General features: G+C 45.7%; 1 protein-coding gene across 1 annotated transcript; it reads right to left on the reverse strand.

Moving 5' to 3' along the window:
• LOC121443355 (testosterone 17-beta-dehydrogenase 3-like) lies at window positions 1-25,251 on the reverse strand. Its single transcript, XM_041645087.1, has 11 exons — window positions 25,110-25,251; window positions 23,427-23,473; window positions 7,854-7,929; window positions 6,214-6,321; window positions 5,080-5,147; window positions 4,597-4,632; window positions 3,705-3,739; window positions 2,453-2,534; window positions 2,246-2,311; window positions 743-892; window positions 1-111 (listed from the first exon to the last, which is right to left on the reverse strand). The coding sequence occupies exons 1-11, from the start codon at window positions 25,249-25,251 to the stop codon at window positions 1-3; spliced, it is 921 nt and encodes a 306-aa protein (XP_041501021.1).

Genomic DNA, 25,251 nt, shown 5'->3' on the forward strand with positions numbered 1-25,251 from the left:
CTATCTGTTGCTGGTGTTGCGCTTCAGATAATCTGAGTAGCCTGTCAGGAAGAATTTTTGGAAGGTGTCGCTGTAGAAGATTCTGGAAGGGATCAGGTTCAGCAGCATTGCCTGAACAGAAAAATAGGAGTGTCTGAGCAAAGCGAAGAAATTATACCTCAGCGAGTCCTTGGAGTCAGTCATTGGAGGATGACTTTTTCTGACTACTATCAAGATCTTGCGACACTTTGCAATGGGGAACTTCTTAGACACCCGGGCTGTCCCTTTAAATGCCTTCTGAAGGACTTGTTAAATCACTCATGGGCTGACGACCCCACCACACCTCTTTGTTGTCCTATGGAGCATTGGTTATTTCTTCCTGAAACCCCATCTCCTCAGTGGCTTTCCTTCCCTGTTTCCTTCCCTTTTCCTTAGCTAGCTTTCCCATAGCTAAGGGAAAGCGTTCCTTTAGAGGCTCAACTTTACTGAAACACAGAGCCAAGGAGGCAGAGGCCCCTGCATGGAAGAGCCAGGTGTTCCTGTTTTTCCTACCCAAGAACTCCCAGGAGCCGCTAAGTGGGGTCATTCTAAGTGGAGAAGTGGAGTCTCGTGGTTGTTTATAGGCTGAGGGCATCGGCCTCAGTTCTTACTACTATCTCCTACTGCTTTCCCCGGCTGTACTGCAGCTGGCTGGCCCTGTGAGCTTGCGGTGAAAGAAAACACACACCCTTCCTCCCTTGCTTCAAAAGAAGTCATTGATTACCAAGATTTCATGAGCAAGACAGCCACAGGTTTCATCCCCAATCGTGACGTATTTCAAGGACTCTTTAACAAACTCTTCCGCAGTCTTGGTCACCATGTTGGTATTTAGATGCTTTGTCATTGGGGTTGAGACAGCATAAGGGGTCAGCACCTGCAGAGAAAGATAAAGAGCAGGACACAGCACTGTAAAGGCCATCGGAGACTGAGGTGTGAATGCACACTTCACCATCCATCCCAGCTCCTTTCTGCCTGTGAAACACTCTAAGGTCCTTGATAAAAGATGCAAAGTTGGCATGAAGCTGGAGAGCAGGAGGTTTGGTTGCTCAAGAGGCCTAAACTGTTCATTTCAAGGGGCTCAAACGCCATTCAGAGCACACACGGCAACTGGGAGACTCAGCAAACAAAGTGCAAGGCAGCAGTTAAAGCTGAAGTTCAAGCCGGGCGATGGTGGCGCACGCCTTTAATCCCAGCACTCGGGAGGCAGAGGCAGGCGGATCTCTGTGAGTTCGAGACCAGCCTGGTCTACAGAGCTAGTTCCAGGACAGGCTCCAAAGCCACAGAGAAACCCTGTCTCGAAAAACCAAAAAAAAAAAAAAAAAAAAAAAAAAAAAAAAAAAAAAAAAGCTGAAGTTCAGGACTGGGGATAAGCTCAGAAGCCGAGCGCCTGCATGAGGCCCAGAGTTCGCGTCCCAGCACTGCACACACAAATAAAAGGAACTCAGAATTGAAGTCCAGCCAAGCATAAATCACTCAGCAAAGTTTTGTCCCGAGTATTGCATTGAATGGGCTTACACTAGACAGTCAATCAGTCAGAAGTGGCAGCACAGACCTTTAATCTAAGGCTGAGCGATAGAATTGGCAGTCCAAGGCCAACTAGGCTACTAGTAAAACTCTGTCTCGACAGATTTATTCACGTTCCTTTGGAAATCAAATTTAATTACATACCCGATCACACACGTACATACCTGCTCACATATGTACATGCCGGCTCACAACATACATACCTGCTCACACAACATACATACCACGCAGCAAAGGGTCCACAGCATGCTTCCCCAGACAGCTCAGGCTAACCTTACACTTTCCGTGTAGTAAGGACCAGCTGGAACTCCTGGTCCTCCTGCCTCCACCTGCTGAATGCTGAGATCATGGGCGTGCACCTCCATACCCATTTTTATGCAGTGCCTTAGATAAAACTCAGGGCTCTGTGTGTGTTAGGCAGGCATTCAACCAACTGAGCTACATCCCCAGCCCCCACAGCATCTTTGAGCAAACACATCCATACGCAATTCCCTTCCTCAACCAACACCAGCATGAAGGAAGGCCAGCAGAAATCCCAGCAGCAGGAGGGGTTGTAGAGACAGCACTTGGCCTGGTCTTGGTCAGGGGAGCCCAGCAGAATCACTAGACCATCTTCACACATACAACCTGCATTGTAAGGGATGATGGACCACCAGCCAGCCAGCTGGTTCCTTCTCGGGAGTTCCCACACTGTCCGCCTCACCTGGATAATGATTCCTTTAGCTCTGTATTCCACATGCAGGGCCTTGGAGAACGTACACACGAAAGCCTGCAGTAAGAGAGAAAACACCTCAGGTCTGGAGTTTGCTTCCTCCTGCCCTTATAGACGGGATCCCTCAGGTTCCCAAGAGTATCACAGACACTTCCTGCTTGGAGGAGGAGGAAGATGCCCCGATGGCTTGTCACTCACCTTGGAAGCTGAGTACAGGGCATACAGAGGCCAGGGACAAAGGGCTGCCCCAGAAGAAATGTTCAAGATGAGGCCTTTCTGCCTGTAAGGCAAAGGAGCAAAGGCAGCACTGTTGGCTGTCCCATCCCACTGCCGCAAACACACCTGAGGGCTGGGGCTGTCAGCACCCACCCTCTAGGCTTCCGTGGCTCACAAGGGCTGGTTTTGCGAGAACTGTGAAGAAACATCCCCCATGATCTCAAGGAGGACACTGCACAGTGACGTCACTCTCTGCAGTCATGGAGGGCTTGGTCTCCAAACAGGACCTCTGCTAGGGCAATCGTTTCCCTGCCAAGCTACGAAAACCCAAACTGGCTCAGACAGGAAAGGAGGAAGGGACTTTCCAGTCTCCATGGGACCACATGCTCTGGAGCCCTTTGGGCTCATAGGGATGGTGTCATGTGGTGGGATCCATCTTAAATGGGCTGTGCTCACTCCAACGTCCCTGTGCTCTTCAGGGCTCTTGCTTATACCTCTCGAAATTTAGTTGGTTTTGTTTATTTCATTTATTGAGACATATTTATGTTGCTATATCATCCAGGCTAGCCTCGGCCTTACTATGGAACCCAGGTTGGTCTTGAATTTGTGGTGATCCTCCTACCTCAGCCTCCCTATTCCTGGATAAAATTCGATTATCTTTAATATTCCCAGTTAGATGCCTGGAGTGGGGTTGCAAGACACCGCAAATCAGAATACAAAGCTACCCCCTTCTTACTCTAGAAAAAATAAACTATCAACTATTTGCTCTTAATGAATACTAGGTGATGAAAACCAGCCCCTCATGAGTGTTGTACTAGGGTGCCCCAAATATGGACTATTAGAGAGACTGGGGGCAGGCAGTTTCCAGGGGAATGGGGTACTCATTCTGACAGAAGATGGAATTCACAATAAAAAAGGACATAGTCTTGATCTGAGGCCAACTTGCGTCTTTTATGTTCAACATGAGTTAATTTTCTTTGAAAGCCAATGTGTTTTCAAACAGCTGTTCTCAATCTCCTTCTAAAACATGTTACACTTGACCTTCACATACACACATGTATGTGAAACACTGGCCTGGCCTTCCCCCCGTAATCACTGTGTTCTCTCTTCATAGGTTTTAGCCACCAACTGAAGCAGCAGCTTAATGTGCTCCCTCCACCACCACCAAGTCCCCAAGCAGTGGCTGCCAGGACAGGAAGCCACGTTGCTCTCTGCTTCTCCTGACAGGCCTTACCTTGACTCCATGCGCTTCAGAACAAGCTGTGTCATCTAGAAGAGAAGGCCAGGGTTAAGCCTTGAAAAAGAAACTTAAGTAGCAATCAACAGGGTCCTTGGAGGAAGTTGGGGAAGCTTAATCTTCCCAGAGGACCTTGAAAGTTATTGGCAACCTTAGAGGCCCTTCTGGCAACCTGAGAATCTGGCTAGAAGCCACAGCAAGCAACCTAGGCAGATGGCAAACCTAGACTATTCTCTAGCCTCTTTCTTAAAGTAGACAATCTTCCTTCTAGCATTCTGGAACCAGGACTGACCCCAGATAACTAAACCACAAATTACAAGGGATTATTGGGCTGGAGTCTGCCCTCAGAGGTTAAGAGCCTGCACTGCTCCTCCAGAACCCATGCCAGGCAGCTCACAACTGCCTGGAACTCCAGCTCCAGGGGGGCTGACACATATGGCAATCAGTGCACCTACTCACATGCAGGAATACAGATACACACATAATTTAAAAATAGTAACATAATCAATTAAATGTTTTTTTAAAAAGAGCCTAGTCCATAGATAACTTTGAGCTCAATTCAAAAAATACTGAACAACAAATACCTAGAAAACCCAGCCCTCTATCATCTTTTCTGGCATAATAAATGTCCTTCTCTTAGAGACTACTAAACATTTATTAAAATATTAACTTTTAGGGAATTGCTTTGAAGTCCTGAGGAAATATTAGTATCTTCAGGCCTAGTGCATTCTGAATGCAAAAATAGGGTTTATATACTGGAGAGAATGAACCTGTCTCTGTTTTCCAGATGAGAACAGTGAACAGACTGTGGCTAAGAGCAGTTTAGTTTCAGTTCGAGGAATGTTTCAGCCTCTGTGTTTTGATGTTAGCACACGTGTTCATCACGTACCTTGACTACAGACGTGATGTTGCAGTGGATGAGACTCTGCAATAGATAGTCACAGACAGAAGTCAGTCCAGTCCTAGGAGAATTGTCCTGGGAATAAGTTGGCGCTAACCAAGCACTGAATGCGCAAAAGCTGAGTGCCAATAACCCCGTTACATGCTCAGCCTACATTCTGGCTCCTAGCTGAGGCTCAGTGGCATTGTTCTGCAGTCCTGCCCGTATGTGAGCAGTGGCAGAAGGAGAGTAGCCTTGAAAACTCAGGATGGAATAGAATCATAGGTGGTTAGGAAGTTTTTGATGAGCAGAGATGAAAAGGCACACCCTTTGTGTCAAGTTCTAGGGTGAGAAGAAAAATATCAAGACAGCCACCACGCAGCAGAGTCTGCCCTGACCTGGTTCTTGTCTCTCTTCCCTGAATCCTGATGATCAAGCCAGGGGTCCATACCTGTCTGAGAGACAAAAGCAGACAGGACAGGAAAAGCTCACCTGGATCTCACCGGGAGTGTTCAGGAAACGGCTTGGGAGCAGGCTGGGGAGCATTCCAACATTGTTGACTGACAGAGAGAGGTAAAGGACGTCAGAGCAGATGGGAAATCTTTCTACAGAAACATGCACAAAATGATTTCTGTGTATGGGTGCTCATTGCAACATGATTTAATAACAACAAGGGAATGCAGGTCAGGGAGGTGACCCAACGAACAAAGTGACAGTTGTACAAACACCAGGACCTGAGTTAAAATAGAAAAGAAAGAAAGGGGCCTGGGGAGATGACTCAGTGGTTAAGAGCACTGACTGCTCTTCCAGAGGACCTGAGTTCAATTCCCAGCAACCACATGGTGGCTCATAATCATCTATAATGAGATCTGGTGCCCTCTTCTGGTGTGCAGGCATACATGCAGACAGAACACTGCATACATAATAAATAAATAAATATTTTTTAAAAAGAAAAGAAAGAAGAAAGAGAGGGAAAAAGGGAGGAAAAAAGGAGGGAAGGACTCAAAATATAAGGATGACAATAATAGAAGATATCTGACATTGACCAGTGGCCTCCATATGTACACACACACACACACACACACATACACACACACACACACGCACACACGTCCATTTAGAATGTAAAAACATTAGAACTTGTGATAGGAGAGTTTTTTTTCTAGAGACAGGGTTTCTCTGTAGCTTTGAAGCCTGTCCTGGAACTAGCTCTTGTAGACCAGGCTGGCCTCGAATTCACAGAGATCCGCCTGCCTCTGCCTCCCGAGTGCTGGGATTAAAGGTGTGCGCCACCACAGCCCGGTGATACGAGAGTTTTTAACCATACACCTAAGGGTAAGAACTTCTGATCTCCTTCCTCCAGCTCCTGAGGGTTTGGATTACAGGTGTGCACTAACATGCACATGATATATAAGGTGCTGGAGCAGGAACAACTTGAAGAACACTCTGTTATTGCCATCCACAAATGGATCACTAGGATTGAACTCACGTCATCAGACTTGATGACAGGTGTCTTTATGCATCAAGCCATCTCACCAGGCCACTCCCAAAAGGGACTTCAATAGTCACTGAGGTGATTATCATATTTACATGGAAAATCAAGATTTGCATTTTCAATATACTTACCTAAAATTCCAATTTCTAAACCTTTAAGTTTTTCTTTAATATGGTCATAAATGTCTTCTTTGGTAAAATCTGCTTGCACAATCTTCACACGGCTTTCAGTGGTCCCCTCTGTATGAGAGACCACAGGTGTTTCTAGTAAGCCTGAGTACAATCATCCCTCTTGACTGTAAAGTCCACAGCAATACAATAGATTTTGTAGGACTGGAGAGATGGTCCAACACTTAAGAGTGCTTTCTGTTTTTATGGAAGACCCCAGGCTTGTTTCTAGCACAAACATTAGGTGGCTTACAACTCCTGTAACTCTGGCTTCAAGGGATCTGATAGGCACTTGCACACACCAACACAGACATACACACATAAACACAATTAAAAATTACAATGAAATATCTAAAAGAGAGTTGGGACTGTGTTTCTCAAAGTCATATCAAAATCATCAGGAATCTTGTTAGAGACCCAGATCTGCCTCTACCCCAGACCTACTGGTTCAGACATACTGGCCTGAGCCAGACTGGCCTACATAAGTCACCAGGTGATTGACACAAACTCAGGTTTGAGCCCCTGGAGGAGGACTGTGCACACCCTCGGATGCTTTCATAACTCAGCAGACTAAGGTCCCCTCAGCATAGACACAGGAGTCCTATGCTCCAGAATCCACATACATGTCAGCTTGTCCCCCACAATCCTGAGGGAGCAGACACTCTTCTTCCCATTTTCCAGAGCAGCAAATTGAGGACAAGTTAGTGGACTAACTTGTCCACAGAACCTATTCTTCACTCCAAGTTTAGCGCCTTCTCTGTGGTTTTGCGCTCACTTGCCTGGGGAAGGCCTTTATAGGCAGTGGTGACAGCTGCAGGTAGAGGTGTCCCAGTCTCTCTCAGAAGAGCCTTGACTTTGAGTCTAGACCCAGCTCCTCTGATCAAGCAATCAAGAGACCTAACATAAGAGTCAAGGATCCTTTAATATACAAGGCAGGACTTGCTTTCCTATAACGTGACAAAAAGCACATTCAACACCACGAGGAAGACACTCAAGAATGCCTTGGTCCTAATCGGAATGACTTCTAATATCCAGATGCCAAACAAAAGTCAAATTCACCCGTTCAAGGGCAGGGAGCCTCCACAGTTTGATCGCACAGCCCCCACCTCCACAACCTTCTTCTATTCTGAACCTCCCCCAAAGAAACAAAGCTGACCCAGGACAGCCTGCTGCGCTTTAAAAAGCCTTCATAATTAAAGATTCATACCTTTGCCTTGATACTTTACTTAATTATTAACCATGTAATTATTAAAATTTAATATCTAAAAATAAGGATTATAAACATAGAAACAAATAACAGACACTATTTCTGGCTTCGAAGAAAGGGACGAAAGCTAAGAGGCAGCTAGGGCTCTGGCTGAGCAGGGCTGATTCTGAGGGTAAAGGCCCAGAGAAAACTTTTCCTTTATCCAGGCCACAGAATTCAGGGTGACAGCCTATGCCTTATACCTTGTCCTTCCCTTTGTATACTGGGCCCTTCTGTATACAGCGGGCGGGTGGCAGCCCAGGCTTCCGGCAGCAGACATGGCATGAACAGGCAGGACAGTGCCATGTTTGACCAGTTCCATGCATACACACCCGCCTTGCTGTGTGGGATCACTCACCAATCTCCTCTGCAATGGCCTGTAGCTTTTCCAGTGTCCTGCTGATAAGTACAACGTTGAGTCCATGTTTGGCCAGCTGCAGGCAGGAATGGAAAAAACAGAAAGATGCTAAGCAGATGGGAGGCCTTAGTTGTGTAGAAGGTCCTTCTGTCCCTGACTGCACCATAAGTCTCCTGCTTCCTCCTGTGATGGAGGTTCCCGTGCTGTGAGTGAACAGCCATTGTGGGTAAGGCTGAAGCCAACACTGTAGCTGTTGTAAGTGTCGCTGTGTGCCCATTATATGGCAAGAGTCACTGTGAGAAGTCTTGGCAGGATCATCATCTGGGAGTCCCTGTTTGGAACTGGTGGGGCTCCCTGTAGCCAACTGTAAAGTCTGGGGGCTGCAAACCTTACTTTTTGATAGAGACTCTAACTGGACTGGAACTTATCCACTAGGCTTAACTTGTCGGCAGGCAAGCCCCAAGGTTTACCTGCCCTCACCACTCTAGTGCTGGGATCACAAGCAGGCATCAGATCACCTGGCTTTCATGTGTGTACTGGGAATCGATCTCAGCAATGCAAACACTTATGACTGGGCTATCCCTCCACACTTTTGAAGTGTTATTGGGTGACTATCAGCGTAGCAGGGCTTACAGGCAATGCCAGGCTGCCCAACGCTGTGAGCTCTGGTTCCCCTCTGACAAAGCATCTCCTAGATCTACATGGCACCCAGAGACTCAAGGTGTGCGTCAGAGACTAACCGGACTCTGTCTGGGTGTTTTCACCAATAGTATGCACTCATTTCCTTCTCTCCCTTGGGCTCCATGGCTCCTGCTGCACTTTCTGCAGTTCCACCAGGTTGAGTGCTACTCCCTTGCGATAAAACAATTCCTCAGTCACTCAGCATGCGCCTCCTCCTCCTTTCTTCTTTGGAACACTGATGGGAAACTATCCAAAGCCATTTTCCCAAACTGCAGTTCATAAGTGCCTGATAAAATCCTTTGACTTTTGCAGCTTTTCATCCATACTTGTCTCAGAGGTGTTTACCTGGTATTGGTGAAACAAATGTGAGTGTGTTTTCAAAAACCTTTTCATCTTCCTTACGTCTTCCTCATGTAGTAAGTTAGTTATGAGGGTGGATGTTTCAAGAGAGGTGCTAAGATAGAGGAGATATCACTGGGCCTAGCAGGATGCTCAAGTGCTTGTCACACAAACGTGAAGACTCGAGTCCAAGCCTCAGTGCCCATGTAAAAATCCAGATGCAGCGCTGGGCGGTGATGGCACATGTCTTTAATCCCAGCACTCGGGAGGCAGAGGCAGGTGGATCTCTGTGAGTTTGAGACCAGTCTGGTCCACAAGAGCTCCAAAGCCACAAAGAAACCCTGTCTCGAAAAACAAAAACAAAACAAAACCAAAAAAATGCCAGATGCAGCACAACCAATAAACTCAGTGCAGGGGAGATGGAAACAGAACTATTCCAGGAGATAACATGTCTAGTCAGTTAGTGAGTTTCAGGTTCAGCAAGAAGAGACCCTGTCTTCAAAGTAAAACAGGTGGAAAGAGTAAAGGAGACACTCAGCATAAGTCTCTGGCTTCCATATGCACATGCATACACACGAGTATGCACATTCACCTGAACACACACACTAAGATATAATAGACAGCACATCATAAGGTGATTTGAGAAAGAGAAAAAAGCCAATATTTGTGTTGTACAAATTATACATTCACTTCTTGTACCTAGCTAGTAAGAGCTTCCAGGCCTTGCAACTTCCTGCACATTGGAAATGATAAGAGTCTCTTTCCCGTGCAGGAGAGGATAAGAGCATCATTCCACATGAGACAGAAATTCCAGGAACATCTCCTGCTCCTTCTTCGGTCTTGGTCCCTCATTCCTACCCCCTGAGAATCTTGGAATATTCTAAATACTAAGTGTCTATCAGAACACCAATGACAGCTGCTGTCTGGAGACCCTAGAGAGCTTCAGGGTTCAGGATAGAAAATTGCCTAACTTTGGAGTGTTTGTGTTACAGCAACAAGAGCAAATGAAAGCAATAAAGACAAACCAAAAGAGAAAGCTCTAGAGCCGGGCGGTGGTGGCGCACGCCTTTAATCCCAGCACTCGGGAGGCAGAGGCAGGCGGATCTCTGTGAGTTCGAGGCCAGCCTGGTCTACAAGAGCTAGTGCCAGGACAGGAACCAAAAAGCTACGGAGAAACCCTGTCTCGGAAAACCAAAAAAAAAAAAGAGAAAGACAGCTCTAGTAAGTCCATCAAAATCAGCATTAAAACAATTAAATATTGTTAGAAACAGACATTGTGAAAGGCTGACTCCTACTGGAGACACACCAGTCCTAGTCCTGGTTACCCAGATGAAAAGCTTTACCCGGAAGAGGTAACACAACAGGGGGTAAAAATACACCACCTCAGCTGGAGATTTTAATTGCTGGACGAAGCAATAGACATTTGGTAAGGAAACAGAGTATAGAAACCACACAAATAATAAGCTTCCTCTTATGAATCCATACCAATATGAAGCAAGAGTTCATCCTCTGAACGCTGTCTCTGAAAATCCTGGTAAGAGCTGAAGGAAAGGCTCAAATGTTGGAAGCATTTGCTGCTCTTCCAGAAGTCCTGAATCTCCTCTCCAGCTCTAGGGGGATCATCTGCAGGCACCTGCACTCAGGTGCACACACCCTTTCCCCAGCGCACAAACATAATTTAGAACTTTAACTTAAAAGTTTACACTATACATGTTTTATATCCATAGACTTATATATAGATAACATGTTCTCTTTATAATTGGCACATAGTAATTCTAATGTGACATTGCAGTGTGTGTGCACAATGTGTAAGGATCACTTTGTGGCCTGGCATATCTGGTATCTCAGATACAGATCACTCATTTGTGTTTGAATATTCAAAATCCTCTCTCCTGTTTTGAAATAACCAATGAAGTTGTTATCTAAGCCCCTGAGCATTTTAAACTTTCAGGCCACACCAGCACCACAGCTGGGGCAAAGAAGCCAGATAAAGAGTACTGGGTCCTAGGTTTTCCTAAAGTCATTAGCCCAAGTGCCCTTGTCTCCCTCAGAACTGAGTTCAGGGCATGTGTACAAAGAGGAGATGAGCCTTAACAGCCAAAACCAGGCAGGAAGTGAGGAAAGACTCCAAAACACCTCTCCTCCAAAGAGCACAAGGACCTGCACAACAGTATGCAGAGCAGACTCCTCAGCCCTGAACAGCTGACCCAGGAACATCTGTGGGAGGCAGCAAACCTGCCAGGCAGAGGATCCAGCAAAGGGGAAGAGACTAGCAGGGAAGAGAGGCTGCCATCCTCAGAGGATTGAGAGAAAACCAGAAAGGCTGTTTCTTAAAGCTGTGTTAAGTGCACACACACACACACACAGTGTTCTCAGAAAGGGAAGGTATTCTTTTTTTTTTAATTTATTTATTTATTAAAGATTTCTGTCTCTTCCCCGCCACCGCCTCCCATTTCCCTCCCCCTCCCCCAATTAAGCCCCCCCCCTCAGCCCAAAAAGCAATCAGGGTTCCCTGTCCTGTGGGAAGTCCAAGGAACCCCCACCTCCATCCAGGTCTAGTAAGTTGAGCATCCAAACTGCCTAGGCTCCCACAAAGCCAGTGCGTGCAGTAGGATCAAAAACCCATTGCCATTGTTCTTGAGTTCTCAGTAGTCCTCATTGTCCGCTATGTTCAGAGAGTCCCACAGGACTGAAATCTCAAGGTCCAAATCAGGAGCAGAAGGAGAGAGAGCACGAGCAAGGAACTCAGGACCGCGAGGGGTGCACCCACACACTGAGACAATGGGGATGTTCTACTGGGAACTCACCAAGACCAGCTGGCCTGGGTCTGGAAAAGGGAAGGTATTCTTGATTTCTTTGGAAAGGGGCAGGCAATTAGACAGTTCTAGCCAGGTGTGGTGCATACGCCTGCAAATCCCAGCACATGAGGGAGCAGGAGGGGTTGCTGCAAGTGTGGGGCTAGGCTGAGCTGTGGAGCAAAACCCTGCCTTAATTAAAGTATACCCTGGGCTATACAACGAGAACCTGTCCCCTTGTTTTAGTTATTTTTAATTTTTACATCAGAAAAGAACATAGTAAAATAAAACAAGGCTGAAAAGACGGTGCTGTGGGTAAAACCATTGCCCTGCAAGCATGGGGACCTGCGTTTGGATCAGTAGGAACGTGCAAAGCCAGACCAGGCAGCACACATCTCTAACATTGCTCCGACAGCAAAGTGGAGATGGGTGGTGGAGAAAGGCAAAGCCCAGAAGCTCGCAGGCCAGCTAGGAAGGCATATGGAGCAGGAGACAGCAAGAGACCCTGTTTCAAAAGAAAAAAAAAAAAAAGAAACAAAACGAAAAAACCCGAGTGTTAATAATAAGGCAATAAAGATTAAAAACAAGTGTTTTAAACTGTCCCACAGAAAGAATTCCAGGCACAGATTATCTTCTGGGTAAATTCTACCAAACATTTAAAAAAAAAAAAAAACCCAATCATTCCAAAATTGCATAATCCTTTAAAAGAATAAAAAGGAGGCCAAGTTCTCTCTTTTCATGCAGTGCCTATAACCTTGACACCTCAGATTCTCTAGAAGACAAACACCGTCATTTAGTCCAGCTGATCACCAGGAAGCACAGCCCATGACTCAGCAGTTTGTTCTCACGGATGCTGTTAACTGACGTGCGTGTCCTCTAAGAGACAGAGGCCGGCATATGGGAAAGCACAGGTGTCTGTGAACTGAGGAAAGCATGGCTACATCGGGACACAGGGGATGCTACAGTAGAGTGACAACAGGACACCATTTCCTGCAGCCACCAGGAACATTGCCTCCAGAATGTTCTCATCTGCCACACTGTGGGGGGAGTAGCCCCCAACTGTTCAGATAAAAAGGAATGAAAATAAATGACTTTGCATAGTGTTTTTTGTTTCTGGGATTCTCTGGCCATTAACAACCAAAATATGCATCAATGTGACCACAAGCCAACTCTATACTATTTAAGGCTATAGTTTGGTGAATAGGGACCTCAGCTTATCTTGGGTACCGTCAGGTCATATCAGTCTCATAAGAACAAGTTGGCAGTGGAGTCCAATACTGAAGTTCAATACCAACCTAGTTGGCAGGCTTCCTGATAAGGTACACTTGGCTAACACTGTAACACAGACACACAAGCATACACAGACACACACGCATGCATGCACCCCACCACAAGAACAACTAAAGTCAACTTAATGGCCATCCCTGAAGGCTGGCACCAGACATGAGACTTCCTTGAGATAATCCACCCTGAGAACTGTTATGGAGAGCAGGGCTGTCCGAATATCTGTGCTGGAATCACAACCCCCAAAAAGAGAATAGTCAAATACCCCATATAAATATTCATAGATGAAACATAGAATGCAGGCAGAGGCTTTTCTTGTTACATGCCCAAACAGATTGCAATGCGACTCTTGCCCAGGGGGACCACGATGACTGCTACCTGAGAGATTCTCATCTGTATCACCTCGAATAGATTGACAACCAGGAATATGCATCTCCTGTACCACCTCCCTTCTCCCCAAAGGTCCAGTCCCTATCTCCTTTTGCCCTACATAGAGTCCAGCTATTTTGGCCCCTCGTGAGTCTCACACATGGATGGCTTAGGATGGTTTGAAATCTGTGTCCTTTTGCATGTTATCTGTCTGCCTCTGTCAACTCACTGACTGAAATACCCAGCCTTCTGAAGGAAATGAGTCCCCAAGTTGAGCCAGGCAGTGGTGGCACATGCCTTTAATCCCAGCACTAAGGAAGCAGAAGCAGGCAGATCTCCACGCTGGAAGCCAGCCTGGTCTACAGAGTGAGTTTCAGGACAACCAGGACTACACACACAGAGAAGCCCTGTCTCAAAAAAAAAAAAAGCAATAAAGGGAAGTTGAGAGCAAGATTTAGAGACAGAGAGCCCTCGCTGTTGCACAATGGGCAGAAGCTAAATTACAGGGTAAATTCAGACACTAGCAGTCCTAATGATGCTAGATCCCCCTTCTGGGCATAGGGTTAGACAGAAAGTCGCAGTCTTCTCTGCCCAAGAAAAGATGAGAATGTGCAGTGGTTTCTCTCCTTTTCCCTTTACCCAGAGCAGACTGCCCGTGAGGACCAGAAGGAAGGACACTAATTAGATAGAGTTCTACCCGGGAAAACACCCATCACTTAAAGCCCTCTGAACGTTATCAAGGCCCTTTCCTACTGCCAGCCATATTCTCAACATCTGCATCTACACATAACTAAGAGTTTTCTTTTTAAAAAAAAGATTTATTCTTTTTTATTTAATGTATTTGAGTTTTTCCTATTGTTTCTTTTATATCTCTTTAGACCAAAAACACCCAGAATCATTACCACCCCTCTGGGAAATGCAATTTAAAGTAAGATTTCACCAAGCAGTTTTAACTATAAAATATATTGACAAAAATAAAATATTAATTAGGGGGAAAAACCCAAAACCCAGAGTGGTGGCAATTCTGGGCTGAGGGTGCTGTGGAGTTCCCACCCCCGCCAGAATCTGTCACAAATGTGACTTAAGAATGAAGGACTTTTGTCTCCCCGTTCACTTCATCAGCTTCCTGGAGGGGAAGTTGTCCATTAAATGGAAAACAATTTGCATTTCCAGCACAAAGGGTGCTCTTTGCCTGTGGGCTGGAGCCTCTCCTTGGTGGCGCCTTTTTCTGGAGAGAGTTTCCAGGCGGCATGTGAAGTGGTCTGGGCCGAAGTCTGGGCAGCATTGTCCCCTTTGTGTGCTCAAGCAGGACTCAATCTTATTTTGAGAAAGTCGGGGCTGACAGGCCCCATATGCGGGTCTTCAGCCCCCTTTCAGAGAGTTAAGCCCCCAGCAAGGCCTTTCCCATAATGCACTGCCCACCAGTCCCGGATCTCTGCAGCGACTGCAGGACTGAATGGGAGCCTGGGTCAAGGAAGGTGCTTGTGGCTGCTAATCTACACGCGGGGGTGGGAATAAGACAGGGCTGCTTCTGTGTGGGAGAGAATAGAAGAAGGGCTGGAATTCAGGTGCAGACAGAGAGCCACAGAGGTGCAGACAGAGCCCACCCTCTGCCTCCCAGCCCAGCCCCTTCCGAAAGTATTTTTTGTTTTGTTTTGTTTTGTTTCCCACCTGCTTTGGTTGATACTTGAAATTCCTTGGACAGGAGGCAAAGCCTCCCCTACCACTTTAAAGGTGAATGCGGATTAAACTTAAATGAGCACAGAATAGGCTTCCGGAAAGCCAGAGAAGCGCGTTCCCCCGTTCCTGCCTTTAAGCACTCCCTTGAAACGTCCAGTTCTTTAATTAAGACGGAGCTGCGGATAAATCAGAAATGTGAACCAAATCCCAAGGAAGCTCACTTTCTCTGATTAAAGGATCAGAAAAGGGGACGTCCAAGGACAGAGTGCGTAGGCAGGGCTGGAAAAAGGCTTGTGGGTAAGGTGCCTGGCTGTGCAAGCCCAGGGACCTGAATACCCAACCCCCAGCCGCATGGCGAGCGAGCTGGGGAGGCAGAGACAGTTGAATCTTCAGGACTAGCTAGGTAGCTCCAGGTGCAAAGAGAGACCTTGCCTCAAACGAATAAATAAATAAACAGACAAGTAACATTTTACTTATTTCAGGGACACCATTAGAGGAGACACAGTTATCAAGATCAGAGAGACTTCGGGTAGGAAAAATAACACTTCATAACAGTTGGAATGCAACATTTCAGATTCCAATTGCTTTTTGCTAGAGTAATAATAATTGTCAATGTATCATCAAACCCAGTTTCTTTGATTTAATTTTTGTATTTTATTTTATGTGCATGGGTGTTTGCCGTCTATAAGTGCATCATAAGCATAGGATACCCATAGAGCCAGAAGGAGGTGTTAGATCCCTTGCAGATGGAATTACAGACAGTTGTGAGCCACCATGTGGGTGCTGTGAGCAGCCAGTGTTCTTAACCACTGAGCTGTCTCTCCGGCCCCAAGCCTGTTATTCCTATGTTATATTTTGGCATCCAAACATGGCAAGGTCAACACCAATATATGGTGTAAGGAAACAAAAGTAATGACATGTATGGTAATAGGGAAGACAATGATACCAACCTCTAACCTCCACGCATACTCACATGGGTCAGCACATTCATGTACACATACATACACCCCACACACACCCCACACAGGTAATAACTGTTATGATTCAGCCACAATATGGCTGACACTTCTGGGTTCCATGGCCACCAGGTTTGTCCCACATGCAGTATGGTTGGTTGCATCACCTACATATGATGCAGCTGTGTGAACTCTTGCCCACATGCGTGAGCTCCGTCATCTGCATATGACGTAACATGTCATCCCCTGTGCTCCTGCACTAGGCAGCCCTTAAAGGCTAGAAGTACCATCTTCAGCACTCTCTCCCTCCCTCCTCCTTTCCTCCTCTCTCTCCTCTCTCTCTCTTCTCTCCCTTTCTCCTCTTTCCTCTCTGTCTCTCTGTCTCTCTCTTGCTCTCTCTCTCTCTCTCCTTCCCTCCCCCTTCTCTCTCTCTCTCTCTCTCCTTCCCTCCCCCTTCTCTCTCTCTCTCTCTCTCTCTCTCTCTCTCTCTCTTTCTCTCTCTCTCTCTCCACCCCTCCATGAATAAACTCCTAAGCGGGTTTGTTGTGTGTTCCATGTTTCCTTCTCACTTGCTCCAGGTAATTTCAATAACTACTCTATCTCAAGTACACACCTTAGAAAAAGTACTATGGCCTCAGCCAAAAAAAAAAAAAAAGATTTACTGGAGATGAAACACATCTGGTTAGGTTACTTAATATTAGCTCTGACCGGCAAACCCCCAGCAGTAGCAAGGAGGCAGAGGCCTTAGTGGGGGCCAAGTAGAAAACCTGGGTCCCTTCCCCAGCTGCTAATGTGCCGTCAGTATAAACCACACGAACAGATTTGAGTAAGACCCAGAGTCTCATGACATTTTACCAGAAATGTCCAGGACATAGTTAAAAAAAAAATTTACCCAACATACAAAGAAGTTTGAGTAAGAAAAAGATACTTAGACGCCAATATTTAGAGTTCTCTGACAAGATTTTATGGGATTTTTCTTTTGTTTTATGTTGTTGTTTTGTTTTTTGAGACAGGATTTCTTTGTGTACCCCTGGCTATCCTGGAACGCTCTCTGTAGACCAGGCTGGCCTCAAACTCAGAGATCTGCCTGCCTCTGCCTCCCTACTGCTGGGATTAAAGGCATGTGCCACCACTGCCTACCTTTTTTTTTCTTTTTTTCTTTTTCTTTTCTTTGTGGTTCTCTGACAAGATTTTTTTTTTTCTGACAAGATTTTGAAGGATAAAAATACTTCACAAGGGAACTGGAGAGATTCTGAAGTCAGTTCCCAATACCACACACTAAGCAATTCACAACTGTGACTCCAGGGGATCTGACCCCTCTTTTGGCCTCCTCAAGTACCATACTGTGCGGTGCTTACAAACACACGTGTGGTGTGCATACATACACAATTAAAAATAAATCTTTTTTTAAAGTGCCTTAAAGAGTCCTTGTGGGAACATGAAAAACAAAAAGTTCCAGGGGGAAAGTCCTATCTGTTTGGTGGAGCGGGGGCAGGGTCATGTGTAGCCCGGGCTGGCCTCACACTCAAAATGATGTTCTTGAATTCCTGCTCCTCCTGCCTCCACTTCCAGGGCAGTAGAATTACGAACACGGAGCGCTACACCACTACTTCTGCATAAGCCACGTTTCACTAAGTGGATGAGCTTAGAAGAATGAGGGCTTTTCTGGCTGGTTTTGACTGTCAACTGACACAAGCTAGAGTCGTCAGAGAGGAAGGAGCCTCGTTTAGGAGCTGTCTCCATGAGATTCAGCTGTAAAGCATTTTCTTAATTAGTGATCAGTGCGAGGGGCCCAGTCCATGGTGGGTGGTATCATCCCTGGGCAGATGGTCCTGGGTTCTGTAAGAATTTACGCTGAGCAGACCATGGGGAAGCAAGCCAGCCAATAAGCAGCATCCCTCCATGACCTCTGCATCAGCTCCTGCCTTCAGGATCCTGCCCTGTTTGAGTTCCTGCCCTGACTTCCTTTGGTGATGACCAGCACTATGGAAGTGTAAGCTGAATAAACCCTTCCTTCCCCAACCTGCTTTCTGGTTGTGGTTTTTCATTGAAGCAATAGAAACCCTAACTTAGACAAATTGATACCAGGAGTGGGGTGTTGCTGTGACAGACCTGACCATGTTTTGGGGAAGATTGTGGAAGAACTTTGGAACTTTGGGCTAGAAGAACCATGAAGTGTTAAAGCTCTGTGGGACGTTCTGTGGGAACTTGGAAGGTAAGAATGTTGAGAGCAGTGCAGAGGATAGAGGCCTGGCTTGTGGAGTTTCAGAAGAAACTTTAAAGACTCTGCCAGGGTCATTTGTTATTTTAAATTAAGATTCTGTGGTTCTGGTTAGCTGGGGCTGAAGAGTCAGCTGTGATTAACAAGATACCTGAATTACTAAATCAAAACTTTGTCTTGCTGAGATATTTGGTGCTGGGCTAAGACATTATATTAAGTGATTAAGAAGTGATTAAGAAGAGACCAGCATGAGCTAGTGGGAGCTCATTGACTTTGGAGTGACAGCTGGGGAACCTGCATAGGACTGAACTAGGCCCTGTGAATGTGGGTGACAGTTGTATGGCTTGGGCAGTTTGTGGGGCCACTATCAGTGGAACCAGTATTTATCCCTAATGCATGAGCTGGCTTTTTGGAGCCCATTCCCTATGGAGGGATATCTTGCTCAGCCTAGATACAGGGGGAAGACCTTGGTCCTGCCTCAACTTGATGTGCCAGACTTTGTTAACTCCCCATGGGAGGCCTTCCCCTCTTTGAGGAGTAGATGGGAGGGGGGGGAAGTGGGAGGAGCAGGAAGAGGAAGGGAGGGGAAACTGGGATTGGTATGTAAAATGAAAAAAGTTTTTAAATTTTAAAAAGATAAATTTAAAAAAAAAAAACTTTAAAAATAAAAAATAAGAGCAAAAGTAAAAAAGAAGAGACCAGCAGCCTTTAATTCCAGCACTCGGGGGACAGAGGCAGGTGGATATCTGTGATATGCCAGCCTGGTCTACAAAACAAGTTCCAGAACAGCCTGTTACACAGAGAAACCCTGTCAGAAGAAGAAAAAGAAGGAGAAGGAGAAGAAGAAGAAGAAGAAGAAGAAGAAGAAGAAGAAGAAGAAGAGAAGAAGAGAAGAAGAAGAAGAAGAAGAAGAAGAAGAAGAAGAAAAGAAGAAGAAGAAGAAAAGAAGAAGAAGAGAAGAAGAAGAAGAAGAGAAGAAGAAGAAGAAGAAGAAGAAGAAGAAGAAGAAGAAGAAGAAGAAAAGAAGAAGAGAAGAAGAAGAAGAAGAAGAAGAAGAAGAAGAAGAAAAGAAGAAGAAGAAGAAAAGAAGAAGAGAAGAAGAAGAAGAAGAAGAAGAAGAAGAAGAAGAGGAAGAGGAAGAGGAAGAGGAAGAAGAAGAAGAAGAAGAAGAAGAAGAAGAAGAAGAAGAAGAAGAAGAAGAAGAAGAAGACGGAGGAGGGAGGGGAAGGGGGCAGTGATGGTCAGAGGCAAGCTCCAGATACCCACATATCTGACCAGTTCTCAGCCATGGAGTCCTGACCACCCGAGACTGAACCCCTGTCTCTGGAGCAGCAGTCAGCAGGAGAGAATAGACTCTGGAACGGAGAAAAGTCTGCATGAAGAAAAGTTACAAGCCTAGGGAAAAAATTTTATTAACTTTTTAAAAGAACACGAGGAAATATTAAAAAGTTTGTACAGAAGAAAAAAATAAGAATTAGTCAAGGACGGAACAGAATGTCAGGACCCAAGGCTCACAGGAGAACTCTCTGGTGACTCAGAAGCCCCAGGAGGATGCATCCCTTGGTCAGAATCGAAAGATCCTGTCTGAGTGAGGATTGCCAAGCCCACCCAGCCCCCAGTTCGTGAACCTTTCTTTAAAAGATGATAAAGAAATGAATGGCTCAGGCAGCGTTTGACTTGGGATCTCCTCTAAGTACCAAGAAACAAAGTCAGGTCTATGTGGAGTTAAGGAAAGAAGGAGAAGTCTGAAAGAATCCCAATAGCTCAGAGTTTCAAGCCACTGTTGTGGTTTGAAATGGACCCCACAAGCCCATAGGAGTGACACTATTAGGAGATGTGGCCTTGTTGGAGGAAGTGGTCACAGGGGACAGCTTTGAGGTCTCAGATGCTCAAGCCACGCCCAGTGTGGCAGTCACCTCCTGCTGCCTGTGCATCCCTATGTAGAACTCTCAGCTCCTTCTCCGACACCATGTTTGCCTGCGTGCTGCCGTGCTGATAATGGCCAGAACCTCTAAACTGTAAGCTAGCCCCAATTAAAGGTTTTCCTTTATAAGAGCTGCCATGGTCACGGTGTCTCTTCACAGCAATAGAACCCTGTGAGAGCCACAGACCTCAGTCAGTTTTCCATCACTGTGACAAACAACTTAAAAGGCAGCAGGGTTTATTTGGACCCAAGGTCAACGAAGTTCCTGTCGGTGGCCATGACCCCTCTGTTATGGACCCTCAGTGACTGAACTCAGCAGGGGGAAGCTGCTCCCTTCAGGGTAGCCAGGAATTATGAACACATCTCAGAGCCTAGCTCCCTTCTAGAGGCTCCACAGCCTCCCAGCAGCACCACGAGCTGTAAATGGGCCTTGAAGGGAAAGTCAAGCTCCAGGCTGTAGCAGTAAGAAGGCATCCTTTATATTGGGGGCGGGGGGGGGGGGGATGTGTGTGTTGTGGTATGGTATTGTGTGTGGGGAAGAGAAGGGTTACATGCGTGTGTGTGTGTGCGTGCGTGTGTTTGTGTGTGTGTGTGTGTGTGTGTGTGAGAGAGAGAGAGAGAGAGACAGAGACAGAGACAGAGACAGAGACAGAGAGAGAGCGCATGAGTGAAGATCATTGAAGAACCTGCTGGACTTGATTCTTTCCTTCCATCATAGTAGGATTGAACTCAGGTTTCCAGGCTTGGCAGCTGAGCCATCTTGCAAGCCCTGTCTTCCGCAGTTTTTGATAGCAAAAGACTGCTTTCAAAAGAAATTGCTGAGCCCTCTTCCTATTCTCCACAATCTAATATGACCACTCATCATCTATCAAGGGCCAGCCAATGCTTGTGAGGACATCCTTATATATGAACTAGGGTAAGAATGAAGAACTCTTTACATCTGATCAAACAGACCTGGGCAAACAACCAGAGGTCACACATTTTCCGATAGGCACAGAGGCTTGAACCATGAGTTCAAGGCCAGCCTGGTCAAAAAGTGGGTTCTAGGACAGTCAGGGATATCTAGTGAGACCCTGTCTCAAATAAAACAAAACAAAAAATCCTTTAGCTGGGCAGCGGTGGCTCACATCTTTAATCCCAGCATTTGGGAGGCAGAGGCAGGTGTGAGTTTGAGGCTAGCCTGGTCTACAAAACTAGTTCTAGGACAGGAAAGGCTACACAGAGAAACACTGTCTTGAAAAAAAAAAAAAACAAATAAAAAAGGAAACAAACAAACAAACAAAATCCTAACCCTTACTGGGAAAACAGCCAAAGGTGTAATTTTCAGCATGTAATGTACAACATGCTGTAGACTAGTTCCTGAGGGTGGAGCCCATGTTGTGGGGTTAGTGCCCTGAGATATGCCCAGAGAGCTTGTTTCTGGGGACCCAATGAGACACTCTTTGTCTGTAATCCAGCAGGAGGACTGAGCACTCAGCATGTGGCCTTCGAGTCTCCAGAGCTGTGAGGAATGCGTTGTCTGGGCTACCCAGCCTATGGCAACATTTGTGTGACGGCTGGGACCAGCTAGGACTTCAGAGTTTAATATAAATCTCTACAAGTTGTTTCCAAGTTTATAGAAAATGAAGAAAAAATAGGAGGTTAACCTAAACCTTTTTAGTGAGAAAAACACGGCTGAGCTACAGACCTTCATTTGAGAGAATATTACACTGCCACTTCCAGATGATATTGTGGAGGACTAGGCAGATGGCTCAGTGAGAAAAGACTTAGCAGCAAGCTTGATGACCTGAGTTCCATCTGCAGGACCCATTTGGTGGAGGAGAAAATTGACTCTGCAGTTGTCCTCTGACCTCTACATGCATGCCATGGCGTGCACACACACACACACACACACACACACACACACGTGAAAAAATAAGTAAATAAAATTTAAGGAAATCTTTTTATAAAAGAAAATGCTAATAACTATCACATTTTAAAAATTATATATATATATATATATATGTAACCTGGAATTTGAAAGAAATTTAGGAGTTATCTTTCTGTCTCCCTTGTTCAGGAGGACTCGTTCCTCTCATTGGAGGTTTATAATACTCTCTATAAAGACTTGAATACTTTTTTTTGTACATGTGTGGTATGTGTGGGTGTTAAATATGCATGAGCTCACAAGTGTGTCAGGCTAGCATGTTTATGGAGGGCTTAAGTTTACATGGGGTGTCTTCCTCAATCATTCACTTTATTTATTGGGGAGGCATCTCTTGCTAAACCCAACCCCCACTGATTGTCTGGTCTAGTTAGTCAGCTTGTCCAAGGGGAATTCCCTGTCTCTGCCTCCCCAGTGCTTTGAAACAGAAGCTATACGTGACTCATCTAGCCCACACAATAATCTTTGAATCAGCATGTTACCTCTTTCTATGGAATAAATAAAAGGGATTATCCATTTATTTATTTATTATTTATTTAGAGACAGGGTCTCACTATGTAGCCCTAGCTATCCTGGAACTTGCTCTGTAGCCCAGGCTAGCCTCCTGCCTCTGCCTCCCAAGTGTTAGGATTAAAGACCTGTACCACCACACTAGGCTGAGTTTACATTTTTAAAGGTAAATATCTAAACACCATGGCCCAATTGCAACCCTAAAACGTCAAATGCCCCATAAGTCCCTAAAGTCTAAATGGAGGTACAGCCACTGGTCTGCTCGTGTTAGAGAAGAGACTGGAGAGATGACTCAGCACTTGCTGCCCTTCCAGAAGACCACACTGGTGGCTCAGAACCACCTGTAACACCAGCTCCTCTTCTGCACACACAAATACATGTAAAACTATTTTAAGTTTCTAAAGGGTGAGATTTTTTTATTGGGCTCTCACATTAAAAGTAGTATACTTCTTTTTTTTAATATTTATTATTTATTATGTATACAATATTCTGTCTGTGTGTATGCCTGCAGGCCAGAAGAGGGCACCAGACCTCATTACAGATGGTTGTGAGCCACCATGTGGTTGCTGGGAATTGAACTCAGGACCTTTGGAAGAGCAGGCAATGCTCTTAACCACTGAGCCATCTCTCCAGCCCTAAAGGTAGTATACTTCTTAAATGAATGTCTATGACTTTTATACACGGGAAAGTGATGAGTGGGGTGGGTGTCCCATGACAACAGGGGAGAAAGCTTCAAAGCTAGGCTGGTGGAATTCACCTGAGTCCCAGCTATTTAGAAAACCAAGGCAGGAGATCCAGTTGAGATCAGCCAGTGAGACATAGTAAGACCTGATCTCCAAAATCCAAACCACAAAAAAAAAAAAAAAAAAAAAAAAAAGCGGCCACCTCACCTCAAATGCATAGGCTTTCCCGATGCCATCTCCTGCTCCGGTGATCACTGCAAGAAACAGCGACAGACTTGAAGCAACAGAACGGTGCCTCTCTCTCTCTCTCTCTCTCTCTCTCTCTCTCTCAACTACAGTCTCCTGTACAACTCAGTCTAGAGCTCTCAATACCACAAAGCCACGTTTTCTCACTCCAGCTTTGGTCCCCCCCCCCTTACAGAACTCCTGATGTGAAGGGTTTTTCTGCCTGTTTGGGGTGTGAGAGGTTGTGTGTGTCATTTTCAGAGGGATCCGTGTATCTAGAAAACACACTCTGAAATGCAGCAAAGCCTAAATCAATAAGTATTTTATCCAGGTTTCTTAATGTGTGGGGTAGCACAAGCCTTAGCACCTCCAGGGCAAGCAAGTGAACCGTTATTGCTTCACCCTGCCCAGTGGTTACCCTAAGAACACCTCAGTGTTCTGTCTGAGAAGCGAAGTCTGGACCCTCCCTTCCTTCACCCCACAGGACAGCAGCCCTCAATGCCTGTGGAAGATAGGGAACCTAGCAAAAAGGACACAGGAATGAGGGGTGCAGAAACCCAATGACTTTAGACAGCTAATCCTCAATACCACTATCTGCTAGTACCCAACAATCTCAAATGCCTTTACATCCTTCCTTCCTAAAATTGGAGACAGAATGCCACAATTCACTACACATACACCTGCGACTGACCTTGGCACCAGCAATTGAAGGACATGCTTTAAAAAATGCCAACAAAAAAAATCTATTAAGTTTATTGAGCATGGATCTCATGATATTCTCTCTGTGTGTCCTCCAGCCTTATAACTGGAGGGGGGGTTGTCCCCTCCTTGAAATATTTTCCCCCGCTGGCTGGCCTGTGCCTGAAGACATTACATATTTGTTCATGATAACATTATGCATTCTTGACTCCCAAACGAGCTAAGATTATATTTTTCACTTTGAAGCCGCAGAGTCTCTGGCTCCATTTTAACTGCTTTTGGGGGAGGGTTCTTAGAGGGTCTACATGGGCAGTGCTTGTTGAGATGTCTGGTAGCTCCAGGCACATGGGCATTTGATTGTGCACGGCATTTGATACTCGGATCAGAGCACACAAGCCCAGGCAGCTTAGTAAGGTTACTAGAGGCAACAAACACATGTGCACACACCATATATGTGTGCACACACAGTGTAAGCATAAGAAGCATCAATTAGAAACTCACGGGTTCATCCTAAACAATTTCCCATATAGTCATTTAACAAACACTTATGACAAAGTTTGCGAAGTTGACAAGTTTAGTGGAGAAGGGCATGGGATGTATAAAAAATAAATTAACATTTGCACCTCAAATTTTTTGAAATACCCTTTAGCAAACGGATGCACACCAGTCCGGGGTTTAGAAATCTGTAGATGAAGAGGCAGGTATTTCTGCCTTATTTATTATTTGTATTACCAGAAAAACTCCAGTAAGAAGAAAATCTAGCAAAGTAGCAGACACATGGGTGAGAACTGAGGGGCAGTCTCCCTCCACCATCTCCTGACCCATGCCTTGATGTTCAGATAGTTCTAATTCCACTCGGGCTGTCTAGCCACGCCATTGCATTTATGTGAAGTCTCAGAAGCATTCTGAGACACAAGAATAAGAAACAGGAGCAATCAAATCAGTACGACTTAGGGGTCTTCTTACCTGCCCATTGTCCCATCGATCGCAGGAAAGACCCTGGTAAAACCTTCCAGAAGCTCAGCAAGAGGTACCGGGAAAGCCTCACACACTTGAGCAGGCAGAGCAGGCACACAAGCTGCCCCACAAAAACAAAGAGCTGCTCCAT

The sequence above is a fragment of the Microtus oregoni genome, unplaced genomic scaffold (assembly GCF_018167655.1).
Source record: "Microtus oregoni isolate MIOR12 unplaced genomic scaffold, Mior012 000105F_ref0000443, whole genome shotgun sequence".
Taxonomy (NCBI): domain Eukaryota; kingdom Metazoa; phylum Chordata; class Mammalia; order Rodentia; family Cricetidae; genus Microtus; species Microtus oregoni.